Source organism: Sapajus apella, unplaced genomic scaffold (assembly GCF_009761245.1).
Source record: "Sapajus apella isolate SASKATOON/1434 unplaced genomic scaffold, GSC_monkey_1.0 scaffold77, whole genome shotgun sequence".
Lineage (NCBI taxonomy): Eukaryota > Metazoa > Chordata > Mammalia > Primates > Cebidae > Sapajus > Sapajus apella.
Genome location: NW_022437017.1, coordinates 4,214,873 through 4,235,382, shown reverse-complemented (window position 1 = coordinate 4,235,382; position 20,510 = coordinate 4,214,873). Strand labels below are relative to the sequence as shown.

General features: G+C 48.3%; 1 protein-coding gene across 4 annotated transcripts in view; it reads right to left on the bottom strand.

Moving 5' to 3' along the window:
• INSR (insulin receptor) overlaps positions 1-19,946 on the bottom strand; it is a 160,295-nt gene extending 140,349 nt beyond the window's left edge. For 2 of the 4 annotated variants that reach the window (XM_032252049.1, XM_032252051.1), the window contains exon 1: positions 19,316-19,946. In XM_032252049.1, the coding sequence (XP_032107940.1) occupies positions 19,316-19,415 (100 nt within the window). In that variant the 5' untranslated portion in view covers positions 19,416-19,946. The remainder of the gene's footprint in view (positions 1-19,315) is intronic. The other 2 variants (XM_032252050.1, XM_032252052.1) reach the window with 1 other exon arrangement.
• Between the last annotated feature and the right edge of the window lie 564 nt (positions 19,947-20,510).

Sequence of the window (20,510 nt, the reverse complement as noted above, 5' to 3'; positions counted from 1 at the left end):
TGATTTCCTTTCTTTGGCACACCTATTTGGGCATTTCTTCTCTTTGTATCCCTTACACTTGAGTTAACATTTTTCAGAATCAAACTCTTTAGATAGCTTCTCTCCACAGACACAGAAACACACACACACACACCACATCCCCAACACACATAGCACCTAGAATATAAGGCTCAGTATACAACCCTTGCTTATTTTGTTCCAAAACACTAAACTTTCCACAAATATCTTAGAGAAAAACAGATTGTTCTAAAGAAGAATAGTAAATCCTCTTAGAAAAAAAAAGAACTCCACCCTGAGAATGACCCACAAAAGAAGCACAAATTAGAAAACTAACAAACAAGAGAGAGCCAAGATGGCTGACTACCAGCAGCTCGGGATTGTAGCTCCCAGTGAAAGCGCAGAGAACGAGAGGACACCACACTTTCAGACGAATTTTTGTTGCTCACGAACCAGGAGATTCCCAGCGGAGGAGCCCCACGGGTCGCCAGCATGGCCAGCGTGGCGGTTTTGCAGAATCCCCGGCGCGGCGGTTCTCGGTGCAGAGTAAACGGGACTGGGTCCCCTTTTGGTCGACGTTTGGAGCTCCAGGAAGGCAGAGTCACCTATTCAGCTGATTGAAAAGGGGACTCAAGAAGGAAGCCAGACCAGAGATTCCCGGGCAGAAACGCACCACGAATCTTAACGCCGCTGTTTTGGCCGGCGCAGTGGGTCGCTCAGATTCCGGCGCTGGGATCAACAAGTGGGACGTCCACTGAGAGACCTAATTTGAAAGTCGGTAATTACAAAGACGACAGGTGGACAAATTTACAATGATGGGAAGAAACCAGCGTAAGAAGGCTGAGAACACCCAAAATCAGAATGCCTCTCCCTCCACAGGGGATCACAGTTCCTCATCAACAAGGGAACAAGGCCTGATGGAGAACGAGTGTGTTCCATTAACAGAATTAGCCTTCAGAAGGTGGATAATAAGGAACTTCTGTGAGTTAAAAGAACATGTTCTAGCCCAATGTAAAGAAACTAAGAACCTTGAAAAAAGGTTTGACGAAATGCTAACGAAAATAGACAATCTAGAGAGGAATATAAGTGAATTAATGGAACTGAAGAACACAATACGAGAACTCCGCGAAGTATGCACAGGTTTTAACAGTCGGATTGATCAAGCAGAAGAAAGGATATCAGAGGTCGAAGACCAACTTAATGAAATGAAATGAGAAGACAAGATTTGAGAAGAAAGAGTAAAAAGGAATGAGCAAAGTCTCCAAGAAATATGGGACTATGTGAAAAGACCTAATTTACGATTGATAGGTGTACCTGAATGTCATGAAGAGAATGAATCCAAGCTGGAAAATATTCTTCAGGATATTATTCAGGAAAACTTTCCTAACCTAAGGCAGGAAAATACTCAACTTCAGGTAATACAGAGAACACCACAAAGATATTCCTCAAGTAGAGCAACCCCAAGACACATAATCATTAGATTCACCAGGGTTGAAATAAAGGAGAAAATTCTAAGAGCAGCTAGAGAGAAAGGTCAGATTACCCAGAAAGGGAAGCCTATCAGACTCATAGCAGTTCTCTCAGCTGAAACCCTACAAACTAGAACAGAGTGGGGGTCAATATTCAAAAACCTCAAAGAAAAGAATTTTCAACCCAGAATCTCATATCCAGCCAAATTAACCTTCATAAATGAAGGAAAAATAAATTTTTTTGCGAACAAGCAAGCACTCAGAGATTTCCTCACCACCAGGCCTGCTTTACAAGAGCTTCTGAAAGAAGCACTATACACAGAAAGGAACAACCAGTATCAGTCATCCCCAAAACTTACCAAAAGGTAAAGAGTATCTCCTAATGAAGAATCTACATCAACTAATGGGCAAAATAGCCAGCTAGCATTAAACGACAATATTAAACTCACAAATATCAATATTAATCCTAAATTTAAATGGATTAAATACCCCAATCAAAGACACAGACAGGCAAATTGGAAAAAAAGTCAAAACCCATCCGTTCCCTGTATCCAGATCCATCTCATAAGCAATGACACACAAAGACTCAAAACAAAGGCTTGGTGGAAGACTTACCAATCAAATGGAGAGAAAAAAAAAAAAAGAAAAGAAAACAGGAGTTGGTTTGTCTCCGACAAAATAGACTTTAATAGTAACAAAGGCTAAAAGAAACAAGGACGTTACAAATGGTAAAAGGATCAATGCAACAACAGGAGTCAATGATCATAAATACATATGCACCCAATATAGGAGCACCCAGATACAGAAGACAAGTTCTTAATGACTTATAGAGACTTGGACTCCCGCACAATAATAGCGGGAGACTTTGACACCACATTGTTTATATTCGACAGATCAACGAGATAGAAAATTAACAGGGACATCTATGATTTGAACTCAGACCTGGAACAAGTAAACTCAGTGAATATTTATAGAATTCACCACCCCAGGTCTACAGAGCATACATTTTTCTCAGTATTATATTACACCTATTTTGAAAGTGACCACATAATTGGAAGTAAATCACTCTTCAGCATTTGCATAGTATCTCACAGACTTAAATGAAATATTGGTTGGCTGTTTGTTATTTTCTTCCCTTATTCCTTCCTGTCTCTGCTGTAAAGCACAATTATCGGCATAAAAGAGGTTTTTAATACCTATTTTTAGATTGCATTCCAGCCTGGGCAATAAGAGCAAGACTCCTGTTCTCTCTCCCCCTTTCTCTTTCTCTTTCAAAAAAAAAAAAAATTGCCTTAAAAAACTATTGCTACTCTATTTTCCCTCACTCCCTTTCTCCCTTTCTCCCCTCCTCTCTTCCTCTTTCTTTCTCTCTTCTTTCATAGTTTTGCAAAAAAAAAAAAAAAAAGAATCACACAAGTAAATATACAATTAAAAAAACAATCTGCCATATTTCTCACAAAGGACTATCAACTAATGCCAACAATAAGAAAAGTGGAAACACCACATTTGTATACAGTTATAATTTAACTGTGACAGGGTAGTTCTAAATTAGACCTATCTCCAGCTAAACTTTAATTTGTTAACTGTTATTGGATGATTATAAACATTAGACTTATTTTCTAGTCATCTTTATATACCTTTCCTTACTTGAAGACTTCAGACTGTAAAAATGCTTGTCATTAATAAAAAGCTATACAAGAAGGACAAATGAAAAAACAAACTAACAAACAAAAACAGCAAAAGCAAACATGGGAAAAACAAAGTAACAATGACCGTGGATCGCATTCCACGCAGCAAGTCAAGAAAACACACACACAGACACACACACACACACTGCAGGTACAAAGAACACTTGTCCACCATCCTCCCCAGGCTATGGCAGAACCAAAATCAGACACGAGTATGCATTCAAAGGTTAACTAGGGCTAAGCACAGTGGCTCACCCCTGTAATCCCAGCAGTTTGGGAGATCACATTGGGAGGACTGATTGAAGCCAGGAGTTCAAAGCCAGCCTGGGCAACATAGCAAGACCCCATCTCTATAAATCAATCAATCAATCAGTATCCCAGCATGGTGGCATGTGCCTGTAGTCCCAGCTACTTGGGAGGCTGAGATAGGAGGATCGCTTGGGTCCGGGAATACGAGGTTACACTGAGCTGTGATCACACCATTGCACTCCAGCCTGGGCAACACAGTGAGACCTCATGTCAATTAAAAAAGCAACAACAAAGCTTAACCGGCTATTGGACATCAGGGAAATACAAATTCAAATCACAATGAGATACCAATTTATTCCCACTAGGATGGCTAAAACCAAAAAGACTGACAATTACAAGTGCAAATATAGAGAAATGGGCCAGCCACCGTGGCTCACGCCTGTAATCCCAGCACTTTGGGAGGCCAAGGCAGCAGATCACCTGAGGTCAGGAGTTCCAGACCAGCCTGGCCAACATGAAGAAACCCCGACTCTACTAAAAATGCAAAAACAACTAGCTGGGTGTGGTGGCAGGTGCCTATAGTCCCAGATATTTGGGAGTCTGAGGCAGGAGAATCACTTGAACCTGGGAGGCAGAGGTTGCAGTGAGCTAAGATCACTGCACTCCAGCCGGGTGACATAGGAAGACTCCATCTCAAGGAATAATAATTTTAAAAAAAAGTAGAGAAATTAGTATCCTTTTGCATTCCCGATGGGGTTGTAAAACAGTGCAGCCACTGCGGAAAACACTCTGGTAGTTCCTCAAAATACTAAACCAAGAGTTGCCATAGGGCCCAGCAATTGCACTGCTAGGTAACCACCTAAGAGAAATGACACAATACGTCCACACAAAGATGTGTACACAAATGTCTATAGCAGCATTATTCATAATAGCTGAGGCAGAGTGCAGTGGTTCACACCTGTAATCCTGGCACTTTGAGAGGTAGAGATGGAAGGAGTGCTTGAGCCCAGGCATTTGAGACCAACCTGGGCAATATAGTGAGACTTCATCTCTACAAAAATTAAAACATTAGCGGGGCATGCTGGTGCATGTCTCTGGTCCCAGCTATATGGGAGGCTGAGGCAGGAGGATTGTTTGAGCCTAGGAGGTCGTGACTGCAGTGATCTCCACTGCTGAGCTCCAGCCTGGGTAACAGAGCAAGATCTTGTCTCAAAAGTAAATACAGGCTGAGCGTGGTGACTCATGCTTGTAATCCCAGCACTTTGGGAGGCCAAGGCAGGTGGAGTACCTGAGGTCAGAAGTTTGAGACCATCCTGGCTAACATGGTGAAACCCTGTCTCTACTAAAAATACAAAAAAAAAAAAAAAAAAAAAAAATTAGCTGGGCATGGTGGCACACGAGGCAGGAGAATTGCTTGAACCAGGGAGTCAGAGGTTGCAGTGAACGAAGATCATGCCACTGCACTCCAGCCAGGCAATAGAGAGAGACTCTGTCTCAAAAACATAAAATAAAGCAAAATAAAATAAATACAAGGCCGGCCATAGTGGTTCACACCTATAATCCCAGCACTCTAGGAGGCCAAGGTGGATGCGTCACCTGAGCTCAGGAGTTTGAGACCAGCCTGGCCAACATAGTGAAACTCTGTCTCTACTAAAAATACAAAAATTAGCTGGGTATGGTGGCATGTGCCTGTAATCCCAGCTACTCGGGAGGCTGAGCCACGAGAATCACTTGAACTGAGAATAACTTGAACCCAGGAGGCTGAGGTTGCAGTGAGTTGAGATGGCACCACTGCACTCCAGCCTGGGTGACAGAGTGAAACTCCATCTCAAAACAAACAAAAAACTATGCCTCCAGGAACCAGACACACACCACTATGCCCAGCCAATTTAAAATTTTTTTGTAGAGATAGTGGTCTCGCTATGTTGCCCAGCTTGCTCCCAAGCGATCCTCCAGTCTTGGCCTCCCAAAGTGCTGGGATTCCAGGTATGAATCTTCACCATCAAAGAAGCCAGACAGAGAAGGCGACATGCTGTGCAACTCCATTCATACAAAAAAACCCAGAAGAGGGCCGGGCCTGGTGGCTCAAGCCTGTAATCCCAGCACTTTGGGAGGCCGAGGTGGGTGGATCACCTGAGGTCAGGAGTTCAAGACCAGCCTGGCCATCATGGTGAAACCTCATCTTAAATTAAAAAATAAATAAATAAAAAGAAAAAAGAAAAAAAAATGTAGAAGAGGCAAATCCATAGTGACAAAAAATAGATTCGTGGTTGTCAAGAGCTGGGGAGACAGGGAGGATGGGAAGCGTAGCTGAGAGGTACAGGGTTTCTCTGAGGGTGATGTAAATGTTCTAAAACTGACTGTGGTTGTAGTTGCACAACGCCTGTAAATGTCCTGAAAACCACCTAACTGCACACTTAAAATGGATGAATTGTATGTCCTGTGAATTCTAGCTCAGTAAAGTTGTTATGAGTAAAGATTAAACAGCTCTAATTGGAGGGGACAATAAAGAATTGTTCTTTTTAAATCTCCTGTGAATCAAACTCTTAATTCATTAAAGCCGTATGTGTCCCTATTGGGGAGAGACAATAGAGCGATTTACCACCGGAGAGTACATACCCAGAGGATATCAGAAATGGCGCAGAAATAGATGCAAGCACTTCTCCTGGCTTTTAGTGTCTCTGAGTGGGAGGTGAAGGGTGCTTCAAGTGCTTCATAAGGGGTACCTGGTTAATGGCCACTCTATCCACAGGCAGAGAAAGGCAATGAGGAAGAGGATGCTAGTGCTAATTTGTTTTTCCCCTATAATTGAGACTGAGTCTCACTCTGTCCCTCAGGTTGGAATGCAGTGGCGCGATCTCAGCTCACTGTAACCTCCACTTCCCAGTTTCAAGCGATTCTCCTGCCTCCGCCTCCCAGGTGGCTGGGACTACAGGCACCGGCCACCATGCCTGGCCAATTGTTTGTATTTTTAGTAGAGACGGGGCTTCACCATGTTGGCCAAGCTGGTCTTGAACTCTGACCTCAGTTGATCCACCCACGTCAGCCTCCCAAAGTGCTGGGACTACAGGCACATGCCACCACGCTGGGCTAATTTTTGTATTTTTAGTAGTGACGGGGTTTCACCATGTTGGTCAGGCTGGTCTCAAACTCCTGACCTCAAGTGATCTACCTCCCCTGGCCTCTCAAAGCGCTGGGATTACAGGCATGAGCCACCACACCCAGCCTCTTCTCTTCTAATAAGGCCACCAATCCTATCGTATCAAGGTCCCTGCCTTATGACTTTAACCTTAATCACCTCCTAAGGACTCTATCTCTAAACATAGTGACACTAGGGGTTAGGCCTTCAACATTTGAATCGGGGGACAAGGATATGCAACTCATTCTATCATGGTTCTTTTCCTAGCAAACATCTGCTCCTAACTCAAGCCGCCCCACGTCATCCCCTCCAGGACCTGCCCCGTCTAGGTAAGACCCTGCTTCCTGCTTCGAACAAGCATGTGCTAAGTCCTTCTTCCACACTCTTGCTCATACAGTCCACGATTCAATAGAACACGCCCCAGCGAGCAGACCAAAGGCGATGGAACCCCAGGCAGATAAGCCGAGTCCATACCACAGCAGGAGCGCAGGTGGGTGACAAAGTCAGAGAGGGAAGGAAGGCCTCTGACCTGGTTCTGTGAGAAAGAAGCAGGTGTCGACTGGCAAAAAGAAAGAAGAAATGTGTCTGGACATAGGAAGTGTGTGGAAAAACGCAGAGGCATCAAGAACAGGAAACTCCAAGGAACTGCAGCCTCCAGGAGCTCATGGGGATCAAGGAAGCCAAGCTCAAGAGCAGGGGAAAGGATCTGGCTGGCAGCAGCAAAAAGACAAAGTGGAAAAGTAGAAATATCCGCTGGGCACAGTGGCTCGGGCCTGTAATCCTAGCACTTTGGGAGGCCGAGGTGGGCGGATCGCCTGAGGTCGGGAGTTTGAGACCAGCCTGGCCAACATGGTGAAGCCCCATCTCCACTAAAAATACAAAAATTAACCAGGCGTGGTGGTGCACACCTGTAATCCCAGCTACCCAAGAGGCTGAGTAAGAGAATCTCTTGAACCCAGGAGGCGGAGGTTGCAGTGAGCAGAGATCATGCCACCACACTCCCACCTGGGCAGCAGTGCAAGATCCTGTCTCAAAAATAAAAAAAAAGTCCAGGTGCAGTGGCTCATTCCTGTAGTTCCAGCACTTTGGGGGGCCAAAGTTGGTGGATCACTTGAGGTTAGGAGTTTGAGACCAACCTGGCCAAAGTTAGATACTGATCTCAACCAAAAATATAAAAACTTAGCCAGGTGTGGTGGTATGCGCTTATAGTCCCAGCTACTCGGGAGGCTGAGGCACGATAATCGCTTGAACCTGGGAGGCAGAGGTTGCCATGAGCCGAAATTGTGCCACTGCGCTCCAGTCAGGGCAACAGAGTAAGACTCCGTCTCAAAAACACAAAACAAAGGGAGGGAGGGAAGAAGAAAGGAAGGAAGGAAGGAAGGAAGGAAGGAAGGAAGGAAGGAAGGAAGGAGAGAAAGGAGGGAGGAAGGGAGGGAGGGAGGAGGGAAAGAAGGAAGGATGGAGGAAGGGAAGGAAGGACAGAAAGGAGGAAGGGATGGAGGGAGGGAGGAAAGGAAGGGAGGGAGGGATGAAGGAAGGAAGAAAGGAAGGAGGGAGGGAGGGAAGGAAGGAGAGAAAGGAGGGAGGAATGGAGGGAGGGAGGAAGGAAGGAAGAAAGGAAGGAGAGGAAGGAAGAAAGGAAGGAGAGAAAGGAGGGAGGGAGGGAAGAAAGGGAGGGAGGGAAGGAAGGAAGCGGAGAAAGGAGGGAGGGATGGAGGAAGGGAGGAGGGAAGGAAGGAAGGGAGGAGAGAAAGGAGGGAGGGAGGGAAGAAAGGGAGGGAAAGAAGGAAGGAAGGAGAGAAAGGAGGGAGGGATGGAGGAAGGGAGGAGGGAAGGAAGGAAGGGAGGAGAGGAAGGAGGGAGGGAGGGAAGAAAGGGAGGGAGGGAGGGAAAGAAGGAAGGAAGGAGAGAAAGGAGGGAGGGATGGAGGAGGGAAGGAAGGAAGGAAGGAAGGAGAGAGAAAGGAGGGAGGGAAGGAAGGAAGGAAGGAAGAAAGGAAGGAAGGAAGGAAGGAAGAAGGGCTCCTGGGGCACAGTATGAAAGGCCAGGGACTACTAGGAAGGGCACCTGTGTGCCACAGCCACGCTGATAGCAACACCTTCTATGAGCTCTGGAGTGCCTGACTCCTCTAGTCTATTACATAGTTTTGTAATGGTAACAACATCAAACATCAAACCACAGGATTAGAAGTCGGCTTCCCTGCTATTTCAGTAGTCCTGAAATTTACACAGAGGGGGCAGACAGGCCTGCAGAAGATAGGAGGAAAAACAAGAGAACACACACACACACACACACACACACACACAGAGCAGTCAGAAAACAGTTGTATGCCACCAGGCACAGTGGCTCACATCTGTAACCCCGGTACTTTGGGAGGCTGAGGCGGGACGATCACTTGAGGTCTTGAGTTTGAGACCAGTCTGGGCAACACAGCTAGACCTCCTGTCTTCAAAGAGTAAAAATAAAAAAGCTAGCGAAGTGCAGTGGTGCATGCATGCCTGTAGTCCCAGCTACTCGGGAGGATGAAGCTGGAGAATCATTTGAGGCCAGGAGTTCGAAGCTGCAATGAGCCATGATTGCACCACTGCATTCCAGCCTGTATGACAGAGCAAGACCCTGTCTCTAATAATCATAATAAATGACGCTTTAAAATCAATCAATAATAAAGAAGTTGCCTCCCTACTCTCTTGAGTCCCTTCCTGTCTATATTTGCCTGCATTGATAACGAGAGTAATTTTTAGAAAGTACCTATGTTGGCCAGACGAGGTGGCTCACGTCTGTAATCCCAGCACTTTGGGAGGCCGAGGCGGGTGGATCACCTGAGGTCAGAAGTTCGAGATCAGCCTGCCCAACATGGTGAAACCCCATCTCTACTAAAAATACAAAAATTAGCCGGGTGTGGTGACAGAAGCCTGTAATCCCAGCTACTCAGGAGGCTGAGACAAGAGAATCGCTTGAACCCGGGAGGCAGAAGTTGCAGTGAGGTGAGACAGCATCACTGCATTACAGCCTGGGAGACAAAGTGAGACTCTTTCTCAAAAAAAAAAGGAAAGTACCTATGTTTTCCACATTGCCACAAAGGCAAAAGAAACAAGAATCTTATGACAACATCCTGCCCTTCCTGAACATAAGACGGGGGCTTTTATATAAACCTGACGAGATACCCTACTTTTAAGGAACTGGAAGCAAATGCCAGATTTGAAATTAAACATTCATTCTCACAAGTCTGCTTTGAACTCCAGCAGGAACGCAGAGCCAGTCTGTATGTGGCAGCGCAGAATAGCAAATCTTACTCTGCTGGAAACAAAATATGTTTCTAAAATCCTGTAAGCCAGCTGGGCAAGGTGCCTCACACCAGTAATCCCAGCGCTTTGAGAGTTCGAGGCAGGTGGATGGCTTGAGTTCAGAAGTTTGAGACCCACTTGGGCAACATGATGAAACCCCATCTCTACTAAAATACAAAAATTAGCCAGTCATGGTGGCACACGCCTGTAGTCCCAGCTACTCAGGAGGCTGAGGTGGGAGGACCACTTGAGCCCAGGAAGTCAAGGCCGCAGTGAGCCGTGACCCTGCCACTGCACTCTAGCCTGAGCAAGAGAACAAGACCCTTCCTCAAAAAAATATAAATGAATAAATGCGATAAAATCCTGAGAGCCCCTGCTGCCTCTCCTTGTCGCCAGGGTTGGCAGAGGGCAGGAACCCCCTCACTGAAACACCGGCCAGGGGTTTTTTGACATCTCATGAACTTTCCAAAATGTAATCAACCCAGCAGTTTCCATGCAGATGAAAATACAAGAAAAAGGGCATTCGCATTCAAAGGATTCTAAACAAAAAATGACAAACTGACAATATTTTTAAGATGGTGTATTGCTCTGTTGCCCTGGCTGGAATGCAGTAGTGCAATCTCGGCTCACTGCAACCTCCACCTCCTGGGTTCCCGAGATTCTCCCACCTCAGCCTCACAAGTAGCTGAGATTACAGGCATGAGCCACTGCACCCAGCTAATTTTTGTATTTTTAGTAGAGATGGGGTTTGACCATGGTGGCCAGGCTGGTCTTGAACTCGTGACCTCAGGTGATCCACCTGCCGTGGCCTCCCAAAGTGCTGGCATTACAGGCGTGAGCCACAGAATCTACTGCAATTTTAAAACACTTGCAGCCAATTCTTGTTACTGGTGGTAGTTTGGCCCTGTGAAGTTACCTTGAACGTTGAATTAGTGAATACTGAGCCATTGCTGCTAGAAAAAAGCAAGGGTAAGTACCTGAGAGCTTCTGACCACAACACATTTATCCATGAATCAATACCTACCCTTGTTTTATGTGTGTTTCTGTTGAAAGACACTTTACTGAACCTATATTGTTGATTCATTAACACTGAACTCATGGCCAACAGCAGTAAGACCCATGCCTAAAAAGGTTTATCTTAACACATGCCTGTGTGTGTTTGTGTGTGTGTGTGTGGGGGGGGGGTGTGTGTGTGTGTGTGTTTTGTTTTTTGGGGTTTTTTTGGAGACGAGGTCTCACTCTGTTGCCCAGGCTTGAGTGCAGTGGCACTGTTTCAGCTCACTGCAACCTCCAGGGACTCAAGCAATTCTTGTGCCTCAGTCTCCCAAGTAGCTGGAATTACAGGCATGTGCCATCACTCCTGGCTATTTTTAGTAGATTTAGTATGTAATAATTTAGTAATATTATTTGTAGTTTTAGTAGAGATGGGGTTTCACCATGTTGCCCAGGCTGGTCTTGAACTCTGACCTCAAGTGATCCACCTGCCTTGGCCTCCCAAAGTGCTGGAATTGCAGGTGTGAGCCACCATGCCGGACACACTGTCTTTTCTCCACAAGGGTGGCCATGGCCTTCCTAAGCTAAGGAACAGCAGGTAGCAGTGCTTCAGCACTCTGGGGGGCATTTGAGACAGTCCCACACCAACTGAAAGCATAAAAATGCTAAAAACGTGGTACCAAATAGCCACTAAAACGACTGGGTTTGTTGTTGTTGTTGTTGTTGTGACAAAGTCTCACTTTATTGCCCAGGCTGGAGTGCAGTGACAGGATCTTGGCTCACTGCAATCTCCACCTCCTGGGTTCAAGCGATTCTCCTACCTCAGCCTCCCAAGTAGTTGGGATTACAGGTGCCCGCCACCACGCCCAGCCAATTGTTTGTATTTTTAGTAGAGACAGGGTTTCTCCATGTTGGCCAGGCTGGTCTTGAACTCCTGACATCAAGTGATCTGCCTACCTTAGCCTTCCAAAGTGCTGGGATTACATGTTAGCCAGGATGGTCTCGATCTCCTGATCTTGTAATCCACCTGCCTCAACCTCCCAGAGTGCTGGGATTACAGGCATGAGCCACTGCACCTGGCCAGAAAGGACTAGTTTCAATCCTCAGTGTGCAGATTGTATGACTCTGACACATAAGGGCTGAAGCAAAAAGGTGGAGTGCCCCCTTACTTGACCTCAAATTTGAGACTCATACTTATGAGTGTCCTGAAATGACCAGAAAGGCACTGAGCATGCTGGTTTAAGGGTTACAAATACATTTTAGTGAGTAGGTAAATTCAAAAATACAGGATCTGGGCCAGACGTGGTAGCTTATGCATGTAATCCCAGTACTTGAGGAGATCAAGGTGGGAAGATCACTTGAGGCCAGGAGTTCGAGACCAGCAACATTTTGAGACCTTATCTTTACTAAAAATTTAAACATCAGGCTGATCCTGGTGGCTCACGTCTGTAATCCCAGCACTTTGGGAGGCCGAGGTGGGCAGATCACTTGAAGCCAGGAGCTCAAGACCAGCCTGACCAACATGGTGAAACCCCATTTCTACTAAAAATTAAAAAATTAGCTGAGTGTGGTGGCGCACCTGTAACCCCAGTTACTAGGGAGGCTGAGGCAGGAGAATCGCTTGAGCCCAGGAGGTGGAGGCCGCAGTGAGTCCAGATAACACCACTGCAGGTCAGCCTGGGCAACAAAATGAGTAAGACTGTCTCAAAAATAAATAAATAAATAAATAACAATAAAAAATAGTTGAGCATGGCAGTGTATGCCTGTAGTCCCAGCTGCTCAGGAGGCTGAGGCAGGAGGATTGTTGATGCTCAAGAGTTGGCGGCTGCAGAGAGTTAGGACCGCACCACTGCACTCCAGCCTGAGCATCAGAGCAGGACCCTGCCTCTCCAAATAAAAATTTTAATTTCAAATTTTAGAAAGAACATATGGAATCTGGCAATAACAGGAATCAACTGGACTCAAATTTAAAATTTCAACTTTAAGAATATTAATCCAATTATAAGATAACATTTAAATTAAAGTCTAGAAAAACTATAGGGATGGAGAGCAGATCTGTGTTTGGGGGTGGAGGTGGTTTGGTGATGAAGGGGTGAACTGAGGGGGTTTGGACAACAATGAGACTCTTCTGTATCCTAATTGCGGCGATAGCTCTACCACTGTACACACGGCTTAAAATTCATAAAACAGTACACCTTTAAAAAGTCAATTGTGCTGTAAGTTAATTTCTTTCTTTCTTTCTTTCTTTCTTTCTTTCTTTCCTCTTTTTTTTTTTTTTTTTTTTTGATGGGGTCTTGCTCTGTCACCCAGGTTAGAGTGCAGTGGCTTGATCTTGGCTCACTGCAACCCCCACCTCCCTGGTTCAAGCCATTCTCCTGCCTCAGCCTCCCCAGTAGCTGGGATTACAGACACACGCCACCACACCCACCTAATTTTTGTATTTTTAGTAGAGACAAGGTTTCACCATGTTGGCCAGGCTGGTCTTGAACTCCTGACTTTGTGATCCGGCCCGCCTCAGCCTCCCAAAGTGCTGGGATTGCAGGTGTGAGCCACCACACCCAGCTCAGAAGTATTCTTAATAGAAATTAACACAAGGGAGGCTTGAGAAAAAAAAAAATCTCATGACATACACCACTTCCTTTTGGGTTCTAGAGGCTGGGCTGAAAGCGTGAAATCTTCATTCAATGCCAATATAGCTGTTTAAATAAATTATAAGATCATACACATAGCTAAGTAGGAAACATCACTGCGATCTTTCTCATCCTTGGAATCTGTATATTCAGTGCAGCCAATGATACACATTTCTTTAACATGTCTTGCGGTGTAAAGAGAAAGACACAGCATTTCATGTCACTCACTTCATTCAAGTGGTACGAGTGGCCACGCAAGCTATCAGGCATGCTCTCATGAATGAAACCTCAAGGCGTCTGTTCCGGATCAGAGGTCAGCAAACATTCTCTGTAAAGGGCCAAAGTGTAAATATTTTGGCTGTGGAATTCCTGTTTTAACTACTCAACCTGCCGTGTTGGGGCATTTTTGTGCAGCCATAGATGATGAGTAGATAAATGAGTGTGATTGCATGACCGTAAAACAGCATTTACAAAAACCGTGAGATTTGGCCTGAGGGCCATAGAGTGCTGACCCCTGTCCAAATGAAGAAGTTGGACACCATAGTAAATTTCTTAGCTGGATGGAATGGCTCCTCATGCCTGTAACCCCAGCCCTTGGGAGGCCTAGGAGGGAGGACTGCTTGAAGCCAGGAGTTCAAGACCAGCCTATGCAGTATAGCAAGACCCTATCTCTAGAGACAATTTTTTTTTTTTTAATTAGCCAGGCATGGTGGTGATTGCCTGTGGTCCCAGATACTCAAGAGGCTGAGGCAAGCAGGTTGCGTGGGGCCAGGAATTCAAGACCAGCCTGGGCAACATAGCAAGACTCTATCTCTACCAAAAAAAAAAAAGAAAAAAAATTGTTTTTAATTAGCTGGTCATGGTGGTGCCTGCTGGATCCCAGGTACTCAGGAGGCTGAGGCGGGAGGATCACTTGAGGCCAGGAGTTCAATTCAGCCTCGGCAACATAGCAAGACTCTGTCTCTACAAAAAAAAAAAAAAAAAAAAAAAAAAAAAAAAAAATTTAACTAGCTGGTCATGGCGGTGCCTGCCTGTGATCCCAGGTACTTAGGAGGCTGTGGTGGGAGGATCACCTGAGTCCAGGAATTCAAGACCAGCCTGAGCAACAGAGCAAGACTCTGTCTGTACAAAAAAATTTTAATTAGCTGGGTGTAGTGGCACCTGCCAGTGATTCCAGCTACTTGGGAAACCTAGGCGGGAGGATTGCCTGAGGCCATGAGTTCAGGGATGCAGTAAGCTAGGGCCGAACCTTTGCACTCCAGCCTGGGTGACAGAGTAAGATCCTGTCTCTAAAAAGAAATAAAAATTTAAGAAAAAAAAAAAAAAAAGCGAGCTGAGAGAAGAGTAAACACTGACCCTCTGGGAAGAGAGAGCCAACATCTTAGCCCAGGTAGAAGGAGAAGAGAACAATAGAACGGAAGAACCCAGGCGCAGGTGAGAATGTGACAGGAGAGAGCCTCCCAGGAGGAGGGCTCGGCAAACCCAGAGGGGTCAAGTCAGGTAAGGCCGCAGGAGACGAAACCGGGAGATGAGAGAGTACCTCTGAGAGCCACTGGTGAAGTGGCAGAGACGCAAGCCAGACGCTGGGGGCCGAACAGTGGGTAAAGAGTGGGACGGCAAGGGTGGGGAGGGCTGACAGAGGGAAGCTGGTCAGGGTGGAGGCTGGAGGTCAGTGGTGGGTAAGGGGGTTGGGGGGGACTGGGTGTTTGGAGGTTGAAAAAGCATGTGGGTAAATACTTTTTTTTTTTTTGAGACGGAGTTTCGCTCTTGTTACCCAGGCTGGTGTGTAGTGGCTGGATCTCGGCTCACTGCAACCTCCTCCTCCTGGGTTCAAGAGATTCTCCTGCCTCAGCCTCCCAAGTAGCTGGGATTACAGGTGCCTGCCACCACACTTGGCTAATTTTTGTATTTTCAGTAGAGACAGGTTTTCACCATGTTGGCCAGGCTGATCTCCAACTCCTGACCTCAGGGGATCTGCCTGCCTTGGCCTACCAAAGCTCTGGGATTACAGGCGTGAGCCATTGCGCCCAGCCAAAGATTCTTGAACAAAGAGAGGAGACAGAGCAAGAGCCCAGATGGGTAAATGTCTCAGACAGGAAAAGGTTAACTCCTCCAGTGCAGTGCTTGGCAGTGTCTAGAGACATTTGCGGTGGTCACGACCAGGGGGAGGGGATCCTACCAGGACCAAGTGGCTGAGACCGGGGTTGCAGCTCAGCACTCTACATATAGGATGGCCCCCACCACCAAGAATGATCCAACCCCCAGTGTCAGCAGTGCCCAGGTTGAGAGTCCTGCTTGAACCGCAGAGGAATGGAAATCAAGGACGGAGTGGGGTGAGGTGGGGACCCCAGGGGACCCAGCCCACACCCTGTGGCCTCTATGCATGAGTCTGGAGGGGCAAGATGGAGGTCTCCAGGAAAGAAGCAAAGGGTGAGAATAACTGTAGAGGCCAGGCACCATGATTCATGCCTGTGATCCCAGCACTCTGGGAGGCCGAGGCAGGCAGATTATTTGAGGCTAGGAGTTTGAGACCAGCCTGGACAAAATAGCAAGACTTCATCTCTACAAATTAAAAAAAAAAAAAAATTAGCTGGGCATGGTGGCATGCAACTGCGATCCCAGCTACCAGGGAGGGTGAGGTGGGAGGATGGCTTGAGCACAGGAGGTCGAGGCTGCAGTGAGCCATCACTGCCCAACTGTGGCTGTATTGCAGCCTAAGCAACAGAGCAAGACCCCGTCTCAAAAAAAAATACAGTAAAACAAATAGATAGCTAGACCAATAGAGACAAAAATCACACTGATTTTCCTCCACCCTTCATCCCAATCAAAACGCCACATTGGGGCTGGGATTGGTGGCTCACGCCTGTAATCCCAGCACCTTGGGAGGCCAAGGCAGGCAGGTCACTTGAGATCAGAAGTTTGAGACCAGCCTAGCCAACGTGGCAAAACCTCAACTCTACTAAAAATACAAAAATTCACCGGAGGTGGTGATACACCCTGTAATCCCAGCTACTCAGGAGCCTGAGGCAGGAGACTCACTTGAATCTGAAAATTGGAAGTTGCAGTGAGCAAAGATCTTGTCACTGCACTCCAACCAGGGTGACAGTGAGACGACCCTGACTCAAAAAAAAAAAAAAAAAAAAAAAAAAATACTGGGCATGGTGGCTCATGCCTATAATCCCAGTACTTTGGGAGGCTGAGGTGGGCAGATCACAAGGTGAGGAGATCAAGACCATCCTGGCTAACATGGTGAAACCCCATCTCTACTAAAAATACAAAAAATTAGCCAGGTGTGGCGGTGCATGCCTGTACTCCAGAGGATGAGGCAGGAGAATCTCTTAAACATGGGAGGTGGAGGTTGCAGTGAGGCGACATCGCGCCACTGCCCTCCAGCCGGGTTCAAGGATTAGAGTCCTTTTAAAAAAAAAAAAAAAAAAAAAAAAAAGCCGTATTGGTTGACATTAGAGAATAATGATCTGAAAAGTTCTTTGCCCCTCTCCAAGCCTTCAAAAGGCGTCACAGCCCATTTATTTGATAGGATTTTGTTCACCATTACCCCAAGCATGGGAGGTATGGAGGCTCACACTCAAAAGAACAAGGATCTGTTTAAAAAAAAAAAAAAAAAACATTGCTCTGCAGCCACACTAGCTAGATTCTAATCCCAGCGCTGCTGCCTGCTGGCCCCAAGTGGAGTTTTCTCACTTGTGAAAAGAGATGATTAAACTGCACCTCGTGGGGTTTTGTGGTGAGGATTAACTGAGATTATATATGCAAAGCACATAGAACAGCACCTGCTGAGGCCTTGCTCTTATAATTCTTAGAAAGGTATTATGCAGAGAATGAGGAACTCCTTAAGATGGTAAAGGAGCCCAGTACACCCTGGGATTCCACCACCCGTGCTCCACTGCCAAACACCTACTATGTGCCAGGCACTGTTCTGGGCTCCAGAAATGCAGAAGTGAACAATGACAACAACAACAAACTATAAACCCCTGCCCATATGGAAGCCATAAATGCTAACAACTGGTAAATCCATTTACTGATCCTGAAAGCACAGGCACTGATCCACAACTAATTACCAAAGCTACAAGGAACAGAAGAGCAAGGAACCACACATAGGCACACACAGAATTTGGCAGAGTTCTTTTTTTTTTTTGAGACGGAGACTCTGTTGCCCAGGCAGGAGTGTCGTGGTGAGATCTTGGCTCACTGACACCTCCAACTCCCAGGCTGATTCTCCTGCCTCAGCCTCCAGAGTAGCAGGGATTACAGGTGCGCGTCACCATGCCCAGATAATTTTTGTATTTTTAGTAGAGATAGGATTTCACCATGTTGACCAGGTTGGTCTTGATCTCCTGACCTCGTGATCTGCCTGCCTCGGTCTCCCAAAGTGCTGGGATTACAGGTGTGAGCTACCACGCCTGGCCTGGCATAGTTCTAAACCACTCTTCTTGGATTTTCTTAACAAGAACCCAAACTAACTGCTACCCTTCATTGAGCACCCGCTGTCTACGAGGCGCTGGGGTGGTGGGGGGGCTTTTAGACATTATATAATTGATAGAGTCAACTCAGCAAACCCGGTTGGTCCACTCCAGCACCTCTGATTTTACATCTACCCTGTTCTCCGTCTATACATTAAGGAGCTTCAGTTCCTTCCCTCTCTGACCCCCTCCTCATCACCACTGATTTCCTTTTATGGAGAAATCTGCAACAGTAACCCAACAGATATTTTTAAAGCAGGGTCTCAGACCCTACAGTGGGAAACCCAGGCTATATTCTCTTAAATGATTACTCCATCTTCATTCTACAAGCCCAAAGGTTTTCTAGGAAGATGCTGCCCACACGTGGGAGAGGATCCCGTGGGGGTAAGGGGGAATGAAAGGCTCTTTCATGAAGGGCAGAGCTGAGGGGAGAGGAGGCGTTAAGGAAACAACAGGTGAAGGACAGTAGTCCAGATTCTTGGGCAGAATAGGGAACAGAGAGATTCAAGTCCTGGCTCTGGCACTAACTTTAGGGCAAGGGAGTTATGCGTTTTACCTGAGCCTCAATTCACTCCTCTGTGAAATGGGTGCATAACTGTAACCGCCTCCTGGGGCCACTGTGACAGTCCAGAGAGAGATAAGATAGACCAGCGTGTGGCCTGTGGTGACACCAATTATAATAAATATGGCAAAAAAAAGAAAAAAGAAAAAAACAAACAAAAAAACCACGCCACTACTTCTGCCACAATTGCTGCTGTTTCTAAGGCTTTAGACTTTGCCTCGGGACATCTGGAAACAGAACCCAAAAGGGAAACCATGGACCTAGAGTCCCGGGTGGCCACTGGCCGAGATCCAAGATATCGGGGTGGAGCTGGCGGGGGTTCTACAATCCCTGACCCCAGGCAGCGTCTCCCACCGGTGAGGCACTCAGGGCGCTTGGATTTATCTACACCGTATGCGCTCCGGGGATGGGCTGTCCGGAGCTGCCCAGACCGAGTGACCCCACTTCGCGGCCGCGACCCAGAGAGGACGCGTGTGTTTTCTCCAGAGCGACTTGGCCTCGGAGAGGCCGGGACTCTGGTCGCAGGGGTGCTCCAGAGAGGCGCCCGCGGCGGGGCGGGCACTGGGGCAAGGTTCCTCGGGCTCAGGTCTGGCACGCGGGGCGCGGAGGCGCGAGTCCGGACGGGCAAAGGCCAAGGTCAGCGGCTTCCCGCCCCCCAAGCGGAGCAGGAGCGACCGCCCGGACCACCGACCCCCGCCCCCAGCCCTCGGGAAGGGGTATCAGTCCACCAACGGCGGGGGAGGAGGGCTTTCTTTTGTCTCGGGTGGGGGGTCCTCTCTCCATCGCCTTGCTCCCCGCCCACTCCTGCGCCCCCAAGACTCACCCTCTCCGGGGTACATTTGGCCCGCAGCGCCCAAGAGCAGCGCGGCCACCGCCACCAGCAGCGGCGCGGCCGCCGCCCCCCAGCGGCCCCCGGCTCCCATGGCTGCGGGGAGCGCAGGGTCTCCTCGGATCAGAACGCGCGGTTCCGGCCCGAGGGGGTCATGCCGCGAGGCGGCAGCCGGAGAGGCTCTGGGGGCCGCGCGTCCTTCTCTTCCACGCGGGCGATCCGCGGGCCGCAGCCCTCCTGCCCGGGATCGGCGGTCCTAGAGGCAGCCCCGGGAAGGGCGCGCGCGCGGCCTCGTCCGCTACAAAGACTGAGCCGGGAGGTCCCGCGGTGGCGGCCCCGACCACCCGTCCGCTGCGGCCCGGGCCCCGTCCCACGATCTCGAGGCCCAGAGCTCTGCGCTGCGCCCCGGACTGTCTCCTGGCTTTCGGCCCCGCGCACTCTCGGTCGCGATCGGCGGGTTCCGGGACAGAGGGACGCGCGGACTGAGGGACGCGCTGCCGGGCGGGGGGGGCACCTGGGCGGGCGAGCGGCTGGTGGCGGGCGGCTGGAGTGAGGGCTGCTCGGGCCGGTAAACAACGCGACCCGTCAGCTGGGCCCCTTGCGGGCCGCGGGAAAAGGCGGCGCGGATCTGGCCTGGGAAGGGACTGTGCGCCCGGGAGAGGCCCGGGAAAGGGAGGGAAAGCGGGGGGCAGGGTAGGGAGGTGGCGCCCGGCCCCGCCCCGCCTCCCCGCCTCCCCGAGCCGGGCCCCTAGCTGGAGGCCCTGGGCGCGCCTATACCGAGGGGCAGCCCCAGATCCGCGCGCTCTACACCGCCCCGAGTCTCCTCCAGCCTCAGACCCCCCCGAAGGCGCCCCACAGGCCCGACCCAGCGACATAAATCCTTTCTCTACCATTTTGCTCTTTTGTTCGGAGTGGGGCTTTGGAGGATTCCTGTTAATAATTTTAAAATACTGCATTAAAATATTTATATTGGTGACTCGAGGTGGTTTCGGTTTTTTGTTTGTTTTTGCTTTGTGTTTTGTATGTGTGGTTTTTCTTTGCGGGGGGGCACTCCCTTAAATTTTGCACCCCAGGCGAGTAGTTTTTCACTCACCGCCTTTCCCTCGTCCAGGCCTGGCCAGAGACACTCGTCCCAGAGCGGGTGGACGCCCCCAGATGTCCCGCCCGCGCGTGCGCCCCCACCCACAGG